The sequence below is a fragment of the Cinclus cinclus genome, chromosome 9, assembly GCF_963662255.1.
Source record: "Cinclus cinclus chromosome 9, bCinCin1.1, whole genome shotgun sequence".
Classification (NCBI taxonomy): domain Eukaryota; kingdom Metazoa; phylum Chordata; class Aves; order Passeriformes; family Cinclidae; genus Cinclus; species Cinclus cinclus.
The window spans coordinates 17,257,669-17,273,515 of record NC_085054.1 but is presented as its reverse complement, the minus strand read 5'-3'; the positions used below and the strand labels follow the sequence as shown (position 1 = coordinate 17,273,515).

Below are 15,847 nucleotides of genomic sequence, written 5' to 3'. Positions count from 1 at the left end.
AGGCACCTGCCAAACAGAGTACAGAAAGCCAGGAGGTCGGGACCCTACTTCTAAACCCCTTCAATCCAACTATCTACAAAATCCACAGTCCAGAAGATTTTGGGTATTCTCAGCAATCTTTGGCAAGCTCTCTCTAAAAGAAGACTATTTTTCTGACAGAAAGCAAAGATAATTCATGCAGAAACAGGCCAATTAAAGACAGTAGCAGTTGAAAGGAGATCTTGTTAGCAGCACCGAGACACCCTTGCAGGCACAATAGCCAAGTCACAGCCCCCAGCAATAAATATGTATGTTCTGGCAATTCCATTAACCTAACCCCACTTCCCATCTACGAAACCAGAATGTAGCTCAATTCCTGAGTCAGCTCCAAACTGTTGTCTTTTTCCTACAGCTTGATTTGTCCTTTATTACAGGCAGTACTGCTTCCAGTGAACACCAGAAGACAAACTACTTTCAGTAACAATGTCTCAAAGAAACGCAACACAGACATAATAGAAGCACTGCACTATCAATTAAAATGCATCAGTTGCCAGGAAGCTTGTTTTCTTTAGGACACACTGTTTTGGGTTACATGCAGGTGTATTTTGCATTCACTCCCACTCTTCCATACAATCACTACATCCTGCAGCAGCTGGCATGTAAACGGAGATTCCTGGGCAATGTTAATACAGACAAGCTCCAGTTTTCAATCCTAAAAACAGGCATAACAAACCCAAAACTGAGTGGCTATAGAGCCCTCTCTGCTCCAGAACCAAAGCAGCAGGATTTCAGTAAGCAACAGCAGCCTTGCAAACATGAGCAGGAACATCAGCACAAATCAGGTACCCAAGAAGAGCTGGTCTGGAGCCAAGTCAAACATTTTCACCAAAGGGAATACAGGTGTCTAGCACTCATCTTGCAATTAGGCCAAAAGAATAAAAATAAAACCATATTGAGAATGCTGAAGAAATAAAGATGCCACCACCTTTCGCCCACCACCACGGAAGGAATCGAGCGATCAACAGGATCCCACCACAGACAAGCACAGATTTCAGATACTAGATAAATCAAGGGCAAAAGAAAGAAAAACAGCATTGATCATACGTTTTGATTGAAATGTCAATAAAATGCAACTCAAAGCATAATTACCATCCCCTTTATCATTCAAAATTGATAGTATTAAAAGTCTCTAAATGAATATAATTTACAACATTAAAGTACATTTGTCACAGCACCATTAGAAACAGGTATCATCATTGTAAGAGATCCTGAAGCAAAGCAGATCCATATGCCTGACAATGGGAGAAAGACCCTTTTTCTCTTGAGGGCTGAAACTGCTTAGGATAAGAGCTTGGGTGTCACTCCATTCCACCATGACAGCTTCTGATGAGTCTGGCAGAAGCCAGAATTTTCCTTCTTGGATAAGCCATAAGAAGAAGTTAAGATGACCTGTGTGCAAATACTGGGTTGATATATGCCAGTTTTGGTTTGAAAATAGCTTTGCAATATAGAATTAGTTTAAGAAAAGATAAATGACATGTACATTTATCTATCTTCAAAGAAATAATTTTCATTTATAGATGCATCTAATCCATAAAACAGATATTCTGATTACATGAAATCAAAGCTCTTATCTTCAGCTTGTGTCATTTTCCTCAAGCTCCCATTCTACCCAAGCTCATGAGAAAAGTCAGCTTGCCTGTTTCAGAAGGTCCAAAAGGCAATTCATGAGGATAATTCAGTTTACAAGGTTCTGTATTTTTCTAAGGACCAAGGCAAGTCCCTGGGCCCCACAATACCAAGCATGGGTTACAAGTTTATGGCAAATGAGAAGGACCAAACTCTCTTCAAGACTTGAAAATGCTACTACTCCTTAACTCCTGTAGCCCCTGAAGAAATTTTCTTTTGGTTAGCAGTGACTAAGCCTGTTGTCCTCACCTCTCCACACACAATTCATAGGAAGAAATCATCCCTAATATGATTGTCAACTTACATTAGAGATACAAGGATGGCAGCTTATTTAAGTAGAGAAAAAGGAAGAGCTACTTGAATCATGCATAAGTAAGCAGAGTTCATTTCCCAGCAAAGCTGAACATACCACTTCTTATCTTGCTGGCTGGTTCCTGGGCTCCTTGGGAGGTTTTCTATTTCCACTAAGATTGGTGCAGAAGGAACCACTGTTAGGACAGGTAGGTTTGGCTTTGCATTCCAGCTCTTTGGAGACAGAAGATAAAAAAGTTATTATACACACATTAATGAAGTGATGACACATTAAAATGAACAAAACATATCAATGCTTCTTAAGCACAAAGCTAAAGCAAGACCATTTTTTCCCCCTACTTCCCTAGCACTGGATATCAATGCTCAGCCTTTTCAGAACTATACACAGTTAGTAGTTAACTGTAACATTCAGTTAGTCTACTTACTTGCGATCCATTATTTTGGCTGATAACAGCATTGTTCGCAGCACTGAAAGACAAGGAGAATTCAAAAATTAATCAGATCAACAAACTGCTATTGCAGGATGGTAGAACTGTAAGGACTTTCAGAAAGAAACAAAGATATTTGCAAAGTATTAATCTCTTTTCACAAAATCCCTAAAATCTTCTGCTTTAGGTCAGTTGTCTCAGTCTATGTAACTAAGGGTATCAAGCTATTTTTTCTTTGTTCAAGCTGTAGCTTATCTGTAACTCATCTGTTTTTTTTTTCCTTTCCTCAACCAGTTTGGTTTAAAAAGTCTTCCTGGTTCAGCAGTAAGATGTAGCACTTCCAAAGGAAAAAATATATTATTTTAGTTAAAACACCCAGCAAAATATGACATTTTCAAAAGCTCACCTACATACTGTAGATATTATGCTTGTTCCATAACTAGAACCCTCCTGATTTGACCTTTCACGTCACAGAAGTTTATCAGAAAAATTCAAGAGTTTCTTCTGCATACAAACACTAATGGACTTAAAAGCAACTATTCAAATTTACATGCACAGCAACTCAGCACAGCATTAATAATAATTTTGTAATTAAATATTTACTTTATTTGATTAATTAAATAAGACCCATATCCCTATTCTTGATGATTTCTGAACCTGCAAGAGACATTTCACATTTTTGAGAGACTTAAAAGCAGTAATTGTACATTATAGATTTCATGCAAAGCGAACTTTTCCCCCAGACTTTTACCCTTTAAAAAGGTTCCCATCTCCTACAACCTGTTAATTTTCTGATTTATGGTCTGGACAACAGCTATCCAACCTGGCAAGCTGACAATTCAAATAGACTCCTGTATTTACTTCAGTGACTCCGTGGAATTTTTTTTATTTAAAACACTGTGATGTCAATACTAAACAAGCTGTTCCTTGCCTGTTTCCCCCTTCACCCTTTCACTATTGAGAGGAATGTGGAGGCTACCCCAGAACTAACAAAAATATTAAGGAATGCCTTCTGACTAGCACGTTCCCCTGTGCTGGGTTAACACAAAAGAAGAGAACAACATACATCTTTCATGATGCATTTCAATTAGCAACACCGGAGTGTAGGGTTTCAGAAATGGCACAGCTTGCTGTGGAGACAACAGCCACGCCTAAGTGCAGATCAGGAGACTGCAGTCTTATCAGGAGGAGAAACTGCACACAAAGTTTCTCTTCCCACTCTCAGAATGACCTAAGTAACCTGAAACTTGGAGAAGGACACAACAACACAGCATCACAAGAGCACTAACTACCCAAACAGTCACATTTTGCATGCAGAGGATCTTAATGACACCAAGTTTTGAAGAGTACTTTCCCATTGTACAGAAATACAATGCAGGAAGTCACACTGCAGTCTTGTCCCCACAGTTCCAGACTTCTCCCTCTCTCGTGCAAGAATGAGCCCTGCTACTACAGACAGAAAATGTTGGACTGTTTTAAGCCTGTTGTTTTGAAATCTTATTTTGGTATTCCTTACCCACCTCACCATGGTGTTTTATACCTGTGAATATCTACTTTTAAAAAATAATTTGGTTGCAACTGATCATTCCAGTGTTCACAAGTTATTAGGGCAAAGGACAGAAACCAGAATTGAGTGACCTTAATTTCTTCACTACCAGGTAGTTCCTTTTAACCTGGTTTCCTCTCTTCCCTTAAGGAAGGGTATGAAAATTATATGATTCAAATACATATGAGTAATTTACATTGCAACAGCAATATGAACCCACCCATCCAGGAAGACTTTCAGTAGAGAAATAAAGAACCAAAAGGCTTCCCTTTCAAGATCTGTCATGCATAAAAATAAATGCAAGTGTAGTATGGAATATAAAACTATCAACTTATTGCAAAAATATTCATTTTACTGTCTTTTCCCTGTCTTTGACTTTGACTGAATGAGGTATTTCAGTGATACAGCCAGAGCAGGCAGACTTCAGGTAGAAGACCTCCTCGCACACTTCTACCTGATCTCTTTAGATGGCAGGACCATGAACCATAGCTCATATCCAGCAAGAATCATAGCTAGTAATAAACAAACTTCTTTGCTAGCTAGTAAGAAAGTCTGGCAAAATTGTCTGTGTAACAGCAACACGGAAGCTTTGCTCTGAACACTAACTTCTATATAAAACAAACAAACACAATACCCATGGCAAAACCACAGTTCAGAGGCCAACACTACATCCTCCTCCTGCAGACACTTGCTCAAGTACACGTGCCAAACATCAAAGACAGAAATTCAAATACTGGAATGCATCTTACCTTGTATCTTCCAGTTTAGGAGTGTATGCTGTAAAAATAAAAAGCATTAAGAAAATGTAATTTATAATTAGGTTATCAGTTACATAGCCTAGCACTGCCTAAAAGTAGGCAACCAAAAGAGCAAAAGTTGCGCCCATCTCATGTATAATGTGGGAATAACAAATTCTAAACTGGAAAATAAAGTAAAAATCTGAAGAGCAAACCAAAGCCAGATTTAAGCAAGTATCTAAAGGAAGACATAGCTGCCATGGTTGACCTATGCAAGAGTGTGAGTCAGAAACAAGGTATCACGTGCTGTCAGATCATGAAAGGAAGGGCAGCTCCTAAGAACAATGAAAAAAAACTCAATGACAACAATTTTGAACTCAATTCATAAATTTACATAAATTAGTACATAAAGAACTATCATTAATATATTACTGTTTCCTGGGCCCAAGCTTTCCATCTTCATACCAAGACCTACTGTGAAATTTTCATGACTGTTTTACCTGCCAGGCAAGAAGGTTTGGACGTACTTTGGACACAAGTTTTTTATGACAAACACATGAAGTCTCATAAATAAGTCAAAGAAAAGCTCATTTTAAAATTCAAGAGAATGGCAAATAGCTACAGGAGAATTCCTACCCGGAATTTTTAAAGGAGATGATTATCTGATTCTCACATTGGATTATACCTCTCAGAACGGAAGGTTTTACCTTTCATTTGCAGTGTTCGTCTTGAGTATCTCTTGCTGGGCCTTCTTTCAAAGGATGCTGATCTCCTGGCTTTGTTGGTCTTTGTGGTTTGATATTCTGTTTTCCCACTAAAAATGTCACATGAAAGTGCAAAGTAGTAAAATAAATCACTTATTTTTAATGATGGAATAGAGAGAATGTCCATAAAAACATCACATTTCTATTTGAAATTCATAGCTTACTATCACATGTCAGTTCTAATAAAACATCCCAAACTTCACACCTCAAAAGACCTTTCATAAAAGAGAGTAAGAGTTTTAGAAACATTCTCTTCTTCATCCCATTTCCCCAAGACAAATGGCAGAAGCGACAACTTTTTAAACATTAAGTTGCTTTTTTCTGCGGTCCCAGTGCATGAATTTTGGGAGAAGCTGAAAATTCTAGAAGAGAATAAAGCTTAAGTAATATTGCCACAAGTCAAGGAGAAAGCTGATAATAGGACTGAAACCCAGCATCCAGGAATAGCAAGGAACGACAGGAGGTGTGTGAAAAATGACACTGACCTGTATCGGAAGCGAGATCCCAAGCGAATGAAGCCAGAGCGACTGGAGCTTTTCTGGACAGGCCCTCGGAGCCGGAAGAAGGCGTGGTGCTCCACTGCACATTTCCACAGGTGTTTGCAGGCTTTGGGATGATCCAGTCTAAAGACAAAAGTGTGCTCCTGCTCCTTTCCCTTAAAGCACACAAAGCACACTGATGACTTACAAGGGGCTTGAGTAAGTCAAAGCTAAAATTCCATGCAAGACAAATGAAATTCGGGTTTTATGATTCCTGAGATATATATTTTAAAAAATGTTTTAGGCAGAAAAATCAACCTTTTCAGAAGCTATAATGAACAACCACTATACTGTCTAAAGTTGGAAAGGGCTGGAGTCCATATATTTAACAAGCCAAACCTCTGAATAACTACAAATTAAAGACACTGTTACAACAGGAAGGTACTTGTTGATGAGGCTAACACGGTTTCACTTTCAAATCAAAATCTTACCAAATTACAAAAGCTCATTTTTTAATTGTCTCAGGTGTATGCAATTCCTTCCCCATAGCAATAATTCTGAAATCTGCTTAAGTAATTAATTCTACTAAATGTGATATGTGGAGGTTTTTTTAAATTTTCTTGTGCAATGCACACTGTTTCCAAAGTATCTGCTCTAGTTCCACCAGGCATCCTCTTTTTAAAAAATGATGACAGAAAAGTTTATCTTTTACTTAAGTCCCTTCACTTCCCTCCTCCCCTCACAAATAACAATCAAAAATCTTTCAGGCACCCACATTAATTCTCAAAACTTAAATATAAGGAAAGATTACGAGTATGTAGACTAGCAGTGTATAATCAAGACTGAGATTTAACTAAACAGGTATTTATCTACCTGTTCATCATCTTCAACAACAACTAGAGTGAGTTTGTTCTTCTTGAAGTCAAGTCTTGTTATCTTTGGCCTGCCAGATGAACAGAAAGTACAGGTTATGTCTAACTTTTAGAAACTTACTGAGAAAGTACCTCATATTCAAGGTGTTCTCACAACCCAAAAAAGTGCTTTTTTGCCATCATAAAAGAAACAAAACAATCAAAATCAAAACCAAAACCAGATTTTAGTGAGCAATCAGAGAGCTTACCAGAAAAACAAACCAATCTTTGTGTCTCCTTCAAAGACAAGAACTCCTGTAGGTGTTAGTCCCAGGCTGTAATCATTGCCATCTCTTGCCTAATTGCCACAAAATAAAAATTATATTCATTTTGGTATTTGATCCAATTTACTAGAGTGATTCATGTAGTTTGTTTGCCCAGTGTTATAATTACACATGTATCTGGTATCTTATACAACAAAACTCTAGTGTTTTGATGATCTTAAGCAATGGATTTTCCTTGTTTGCAACCCTTCAATAAGGCTGAACAAAGAGGAAAATTAGCTTCTTGATTTGTGTGTGCAATAAAGATGTCCTTATGCATTTTCTGCACTTGTGTCTCCCCAGGAGATCTATGCTTATTTGTAGTTCTTCAGCTGGTAGCTGCTGTATACACCACAGCAAATTTGAATTAGTATGATTTTTCACAAAACTCCTAAGTCTAAATACAAACTGTAGTACATACTTCTACATCAATCACACATTTAACATAAGCAGATATGCTTGGACTCAAGTTATACCTTCCAGAAATATACACCAGAGAGGGGAATGTTGACACAAAGCCAGATCACTTATTACATAGATTGTATGAGAACAATATTCCTTTTCTTTCCCCCTCAAAGCAGAACCAGTGTTGAAATGCAACACAAAACTAACATTATCATTTCCAAGGTCACCATGCTGTGGTTAAACATACCTTGACTATGTGCATGTCCACACCATACATTTCCAGCCACTTAGCTTTGTTTAAGTAGTTAGTTTCAGCCTGTGCTGGTGTTTGCCCCCTGAAATAAAATTTTTGCTGTTAGGTAGATGCCTGAAAAAGCACAGAAAGGAGAAACTGGTATATGAGGAAAGAGGAAAAGAACTTCCTGAAAGTTTGTGAAAAACACAAACACTGGTGACACCTGTTCACTTTAATGAAGAACAAGGTCACTTTCAAAAGTTTTTATCTGAAATTGCTGCTGCAAAGAACATTGTGTTTCAAGATTTTGTACCTCATCATTTTACCCAGACCTCTGAAGAGCTTCATTTTCAACATTATATTCTTTTACAAAATAGGAACAGAACCATATTAAAATTCTATTTCTGAACAAGGCCAAAAGAAGTACCAGCAGTATCTTTTTAACAGAAGCTCTTCACAGAAAAATCAGTGCAAACAGCTGGATAGCCTCCACGGGAAGATCTAGTACCTGCATTCCTTCCACTTCTCAAAAACAGCCAATTCCATCTCTTCAGTCTGGGTGGGAACAAACCGAAACTCAGACACCAGCTCAGGGACATGTTCAGCAGGATCATAGTCTCCAAGTTCAGCTGCAAAACAGCAACAACACTGTCCTCAATAAACACAGTGGATATTTTTGCATACAGAGGAATTTCTGCACACTTTTCTAGTTAGTCTAAAATACTAAATTTATTTTTGTGTTCCTTCTCCTCATCCAGCTCTCCCTTCACCTTTTCTGACAGGGAAATTATGGACACTGAACAACTGGTTGTGATGTCTGCACAAAAGCTTTGTATTAATGTTTACAAAGTATTATTGACATATTCCCTAAAAAGCTTCCTATATAGGGAATTTATCACCACCCTTGAAACTCACCTTTTTTTTCTTCCTTGCAGAGAGTTTTCAAGACTTTTAATACAGAAGTATCTACTGAGCTGACAGCAGGCTAAAGTTACAATGGAATTTTGCCTTAAAGAATTAAAACAATATCTCTTGGGATTCATAAAAAGCAAAATCAGTTCTGACACTTTTCACAAAACTACTTGTCCATTCTCTAAGTCAGTTTCTGGTTTTATGATTCTATATGGCCCTGTCCTGCTAAAATTACTCTGTGCCAGGGCACAATCATGAAGCTGTTATTTTTTGCTCTCCTTTTCATCTGAGGACATAATAAATGCCCTCCTGGGTAAGTCAAATGGCTCATCGAGTCCACTGCTGAATGCTCAGAGGGGCAGTAAGAGATGCTATGAAGAAAACATACTGGATCATACCAGTCAAAGGGTGTGCCACATCAAAAACACAACTCCATCTCCCACAGATGCTAACGAGCCCAGTTTTAAAGACAGATAAATATCTAAAATGCTGAAACTGACAATGAGAAACCTTTACAAAAATGTACTGATTTTCAGAGTCACCAAGCACTGGCTCCTCTTACTAATTTCAGGTTGCTTCTTAGTGTTCAGCTCATAGTCAAAAAAATAGGAACAATTCTGTAACTTGGACTTTGGAAGTCTGACGCAGGCCAGTAGTTGCTGTGTCTGAAAAATGAAACTACAGATGTTTCTATAGAGAAAAACAGAGACTTCACACTGGGAAGACCCAGAGAAGTCAAATAAATGCTAGTATTCCACAGATACAGAAATGCCTCATGATAGAAAACTCCATTTCTTGGATTCTGAATGCTGCAAGCACAATAACAGTCTTTTCACCCCCTCCTTTTTCTTTTTTTAAATGCTGACTGAGGAAGTCTGTAGTTCTATAATAATTTACTCCCACTAAAATGCCTGCCTCTGTTGAAAGGAATGCTGTCAAAGCCAGCTTAGGTTCCAGCTGATTTAAATAAAAGTACACAGCTGTCAGACAGTAAGATTAAAGCCCTGCTACAGGCCTCATTGTGGAGAGAGGAAAGAAAAGACCACCACAAAAAGCAGTAGATATATGGTGTAATTAGATGACTTTGTTCTTCCTGAATCTTATTTACAGAATCTGTATCTTAAGGCTCTAACAATGCTAATATTTTTAACTGTGGAATGTATTCTAATTGCTTTCCTTCCACAGAAAAGAACAGGTTAAAAAGCCAGGTGTCTTCACAGTTTAATCCCAACTCTTATACCTACATACAATTTGGGGCCATTAGCCCTTCCTGCACAAAAAAAAAAAAAAAAAAAAAAAAAGTGTTTTGAAAAATACTTTTAAGAGAACAAATTTCAGTGACTTAGTCATATCTCATGCAGAGTAAGTACAACAGATTCATAAGATGAACGTTGTGTGGAGAATTTGTTGTCAAATCCATGGCACATTGGGTTGAATGAGGCCATATATCCATATGACTATATCCTCCAATAAGGAGGATATATATATATACATACATATATATATATATATATATATATATATATATATATATATCCTATCCAAAACCCTACTCTAGCAGGCATTTTTAAAACTTCAAGCCTCCCCTCTTTCTTTTGTGAGCTCCTCTGCTTAAAACCATAGGAAACTTCACATTTGTTAATATCACACCCTCATCCAAACAACACATTCTCATCTGGAATCAAAAGTTAAAGGCAACTGATTAATAAAATCTCAGATGACTCAAGCACAGTGTGGTATAGCTGAGAAAAAAAAGGAGTATGTCACATCTTGTGGCTGAAGAAGGATCTGAAATACCAACAACAAATGCAGTTCAACCAGGAATGCTCAAGTGCAAGCATGAGACATGGGGCATTAAGATGCTCCTACAAATAAGATGAAGTAAAAAAACTGCTATTTTATACACAGTGCAAACAAAACCATTTTTTTACCTGATCTGGACAACAAAGACAACACTTGAAGGAAACTATATGATGAAAAATAAGTGAGCTGTGTTACTACATCAAAGTTATTCAGGTATCTTCTGTGAAAGTGGACAGATTTGCACATAAACACCTTTGAAAACACCTTTAGGGCAAAGCTGTTTGTGTTCAGAACCCCCTTGTTCTGTTTCCTGAGGAATTGAGTAATTTTCTGTACATACCCTCAGCACAAGTACAATCAAAAAGATCTGCATTTCACACCGGATCACTAATATCTGGGCAGAGTGTATTTTATGGACATAACAAGGACAGACTTTTTAAAACAGTTTATAAGAGTCTACACAAAATGGTTTGTGCAACTCCACCTTCCCTTCTTGCACCTACTCACCTTGCATGTTGTAAGCTGCCAGCTGGACGGCAGTGTCAAAAGGACATTCCAATCTGCCAAAAGAGAAATGCATTGTTAAAACCTGAACTGACACGATTAGCAGACAACTTAGGTATCTGAAGTAAGAAACTGCAAATGTCTGGGATAAGAAAATGGAAAAGTAATGGTAGATTTTCAGATAATTATCAGGAGATAAGCACCACATTATTTAAGCATTCCTCTCCTGATATTCATGCATAGAAAAATAGCATTTTATAGAAGAAAACAACATTACATTGCTAAGCAAAACTTATTAATTGTCCAAATATAAATATAATAAACTCTGTGCTAAACACACTGTAATAGTTTAAAAGACTGCTTACTTTCCACTAAGAATATCCAGTTTCAGCTGCAGAACAAATAAATACCTGTAGGATTAAATAAGAAATAAGTCATTGAGTAATAGTGCTTATGTGTCACTCAGTCAATAGGAGGAAGTTAGAGCCTGACAAATAAAAATGTTTTCTACTCTTAACATGGGTTTTCAAGATGAAAGAAACTGCACTGTGACCTTTCAAGGCTTTATCAGTTGGGCTTGTGTGTTTTGCAGGCATTTCAAATGAAGCAAACCCAAAAGTACAAGCTGTCAAAAGCTGAATTACAGTATTGCATGGAAAAATAAACAGGATACCCAAATAAACATATTTATTCTCTTCTGATTCTACTTGAGCAAAGAACAACTTGCATCTTCCACATTTCCTTCATTATTCATACACATATCAATCCTATAAAAGAATGGTTATTTTTAAGTCCTGCAAAAAAAAAAAAAAGTTTCTACTATGGATGGATTGCTTAGTTAAAATCTAACTTGGAACACTAACTGCAAAGTGACTAAAAACAAATAGTAGCCTGCAGCCTTTTCAACTTCTTTACTCTTCAGTCAGCTCTTCTTCACTGCCTTGCATATTCTCTACTCTTTTTTGCTTAGAAATGGGGCAAATATTGAATACCAATCCCTCTGGTGTGCAATATCAATTCTTCTGACCCAATCTCCCTGAAGAGCATCCCCCTTGCTCCATTATGGTACACAGCTTTCCTTTAACAAGAGAAGAGGTCTCATCATGTCTAAAACACTGGCATCCACCATGGTACCCAGTCTGAATCCTAGCACAGATTCCCAGAAGCCTGACAAACAATTTCTGCTTCAACATGTCCCTGTGTCTCCTCATACTTTCACACAAAGACACAAAAGAGGTGCAGGTGTCTTTCCTACAAGTTCCACAGAAGTCCACAAATACTTCGCCAAACTATTTATTATCCAAAACTTTTAAACACTGGCCTCCGCATGGGGAATAAATTTGGTCAGTACTGATCCCAGATATGAAAATGAACACAGGCCTCCAGTGTGTAGTGGGTGTGACCAGACTGTGCTTATCAGCCACATAAGGCTTCCAAACAATTCAAGCACTTCCCTCGCAAGCTGCACCTGTGGAAGCCAAAAAGTAGCTCCAGCTGAGTGTCCTGCTGTTTAAAGGTGAAACCCTGTGAAATCCCCTGCCAGAGACACCTAAAACCCAGAGCAAAGCTCTGCTTCCTGCCACTTCTGCTACTTTAAGGTGCCACATTGTCTCAAAACAGAAGGACAACTTGCTGCTCTCCTGCTCTGGGGGATTAGCTAAACAGGCAGACAGAGTTTAAAAGCCCTCAGGTTTCAGATCTGCCCTGCTAAAACCTGCACAGCAAGGTCTGACTGGCAGAACTCACGTCAAAATGGATCAAAACGTTCAACAGAGGCAGATACAAATATAGGTCTGAATTTTGTCTAAAGCTGCTGGATTTACATATAGTTAAATATTTATTCAGCAACACGAACGGGGAGGTAAAGCATTCTTCCCAGATCAGCGGGAAAGCATTAAAAAGCAACAGTTACCACATGTAAGTATGAAGCTGCACAGGGTACATATGGCTGGAAGGGGTAATGCTACTGTAATCTTCCAAGGGATTTGGCTAAAGTGCAGATTCAAGATCCACACAGACATAAACCTGAACAACAAAAAAATGCACTTCACACCCTTACAAATGGCTGAGGTATGAAATGTCTACAGCTACCATGAAAACATAACTTTGTTTACACTCCAAAAGGGATCAGCAGCAGCACTAACAATGCAAGGAAACGTTGCCTTTTACAACAGATTTATACTCCTGACAGATGGTAGGCTGTGCTCTTTTCCAAAGCATCCCTAGTAGTCTCAGCCCAGTCGGAAATGCAGTTCTGTGAATGGATTTGTGAAATGCTTTAATCAAGAGGAACTGCTGCTCACCTGATACTACAAACTTGTATCTATAATAGTGTCAGCTCAACCAGGCAGTAAAATACTACTTTCCCTTTCCATAGGCTCTTTGAAGACCACACACTCAATGAAATACTAACTGAATTTCTTTTTTCAAAGAGAACACCTAACTTGCAATTCAATGTTCTTCTGCCTGGAGACAAGATGATTGTATGCAGTTGAAACTAACAGCTTAAGAAAGATAGAGGAATGATGTCTGTTCTCTTCAGTGAAAACCTTTGTCTATCCTGTATAAGCTACTCAGATCGGCTGCCAAAAGTGCCCAATGAAAAATGGTGCATTAAGTAATATATAAATATTTAGATCCCTCTGTGTCACAGCACATTTATTTCCACACATAAAACAGCCACCTTACAAAAAGAAAACTACATTTAGAAAAAGCCAATTAAGCAAGCAGTTCTAAAGAATTCTCCAAAACATCAGAATTGTTTAAATAAATATCACAGAAAACATATTTGGGTTCCCCCTCTCACACACAAAATCCCTCTTACCTTGTTAGCTCTTCACGTAGATTGTTGGGCTCTGATGAGTAAAACTTTACACGAAAATGCAGACAATATGGGGGGCCAACTGCAAAGCAGAATTCATTCAAGGCAATAGCAACAGTTACTGGACGAGACAGGTTTTTTATTTATTACACAGAATCACATCACAAAACTTGACTGAAATTGGTTGGCTATGCTCTACATAAGGTCTTAAGGTAGGAATTCCTTTATGCCAGGGAAATCCGTGAAGAACATCAGGTGAAAGGATACTTAAATGGGCACACAAAATAGTTTTTTATGTGTCCCAAGTCAACCCAATGATCATATCACATTAACTTGATTCTTCCTGCCAAGAGCACATGAATCTAGGTTAATCCCTATATTTAAGGGCTCTATCCATCACCAAGAAAGCTGTGCATCTTGGCTCTACAGTTGCTCTAGAGAAAATCTTCAGGCTTGCTGGTCTCTGCACCGTCCCAGGGCTCTGGGAAATACTCATTGCTGACAACTCAGGCCCTTCTATTGCACAGAAGTTTAGACATGCTTTATGGGAATTTAAGAAACCTTTCTATGGAACAATCATCTCTTCTGGAAACCAAAGAGTTAACTCAGCAAAAGGGTGGATTAACAGTTCTTTAAAAATGTGCATCGCTTTGCTGATTCCTGCATTTGACAGGATGAATTTTCTCCATCTCACTGCTTCCAAAGTGTCTCTTGTATTAAAACAACACCACAAATCCCTGAAGACTTCCCACAGTGCAGAGTAAGGAAGTTGCTAAACAACATCGTACCCAAGCACACATTGCTGCAACATGCAGGCCACACTTGTGCAGCAGGTGAGGACTTGGTGGACTGGACACAGATTCAAGCATGCAGGACTGGCTCATGCATGAGGCTCAAAGACAAGTTTTCCTATAGCCAGAATAACGCTCTATAACACTACAGCATCCTCAGCTGTCTTGACTCCGCTTTAACTATAATTAATTAGCTCATAACATGTTTATTTAAGAATATTAGAATAAAATAATATGAGCTACAGAGGGAAAATGCCATTAAACAATCAGTAGCACCATACAGGGCTTTTGTCACTTGCCACCCTCACCCCCTGCCAGGACACTGCCCTCCACCCGCAAATGCTGGCCGTGCTTCCCGTTTGTTAAATACAATGTCCCAAGAGAAAATGGACACTTACTTTTAACTTGCTTTTTAATGCTTTTTGTGTTGTCCAGCCAATGCTGAAAAATAAATTAATTTCACTGAATTATCAATAAAGAAATCTCCCAGAAAGAACAAAAAGGGAAGTGTTAGTGAAGACCACCTTGGAATAACAAGTAGCTTGTTAAAACGATCGAATTCAAATCTTTTACAGTTGGTAGCTCTTTCTGTGCTCACTGCAGATCCTTTTGCTCAAAGGTTGTATTGCAAAATGTCAGTTTTGAACAACAGAAACATCCTATAGCACTTTATTTATACCAAATCTTCAAGACAGCACTGTCTACTTACAAGGAGAGAAAAAAATACTAACAAACCACTTCACTAGATTTTCATCCTGTCCAGACAAACACTTAATTCACACATTAGTAGGTCAGCTAGTGACAGCTGAGTGCCAGAGAAGGATAAATCACAGCTGAAGACTCTGGCACTCAGCTGTGTGTGATGTTTACTTGGGGCAGGAAGGGAAGAGACAAAATAAATATTGTTGGCTTTCAGGCATTTTCTTTAGATGACTCACGTGCAGTAACAGCAGAGCTGTCTGTGTCCCAACATCAGTAAGGTCTACCTAATTCTCAAGAATCTATTCACAGGTGACATTTTAGCAACTGTCACATGGGAGGACAAGTTACTGCCTCACCTACTAATGCTAATTATAAGCTATATACTGGACAAGAAGCCAAAATAATGGCTTGACTTACACTGTGTACAACTGCATATGAAAAAAGCTATACTTGGCAGATTGAAACACCTACACATATACACTACGCTCCCCAAAATAACTGCACTGCCAAAGAGTTTATACCAGAAGTTAAAGGTGGAAATCCAAACACGTGTAGCGGGACAGATC

General features: G+C 38.2%; 1 protein-coding gene across 1 annotated transcript in view; it reads right to left on the bottom strand.

The window, feature by feature from the left end:
• EPB41L5 (erythrocyte membrane protein band 4.1 like 5) overlaps positions 1 to 15,847 on the bottom strand; it is a 49,695-nt gene that overhangs the window by 19,380 nt on the left and 14,468 nt on the right. The window contains exons 3-15 of the mRNA XM_062498197.1: positions 14,978 to 15,020; positions 13,792 to 13,870; positions 11,333 to 11,377; positions 10,971 to 11,023; positions 8,257 to 8,377; positions 7,761 to 7,848; positions 7,055 to 7,143; positions 6,808 to 6,877; positions 5,941 to 6,110; positions 5,399 to 5,505; positions 4,704 to 4,731; positions 2,406 to 2,448; positions 2,078 to 2,193 (exon numbers count right to left, since the gene is read on the bottom strand). Of these exons, the coding sequence (XP_062354181.1) occupies positions 2,078 to 2,193; positions 2,406 to 2,448; positions 4,704 to 4,731; positions 5,399 to 5,505; positions 5,941 to 6,110; positions 6,808 to 6,877; positions 7,055 to 7,143; positions 7,761 to 7,848; positions 8,257 to 8,377; positions 10,971 to 11,023; positions 11,333 to 11,377; positions 13,792 to 13,870; positions 14,978 to 15,020 (1,052 nt within the window). The remainder of the gene's footprint in view (positions 1 to 2,077; positions 2,194 to 2,405; positions 2,449 to 4,703; positions 4,732 to 5,398; positions 5,506 to 5,940; positions 6,111 to 6,807; positions 6,878 to 7,054; positions 7,144 to 7,760; positions 7,849 to 8,256; positions 8,378 to 10,970; positions 11,024 to 11,332; positions 11,378 to 13,791; positions 13,871 to 14,977; positions 15,021 to 15,847) is intronic.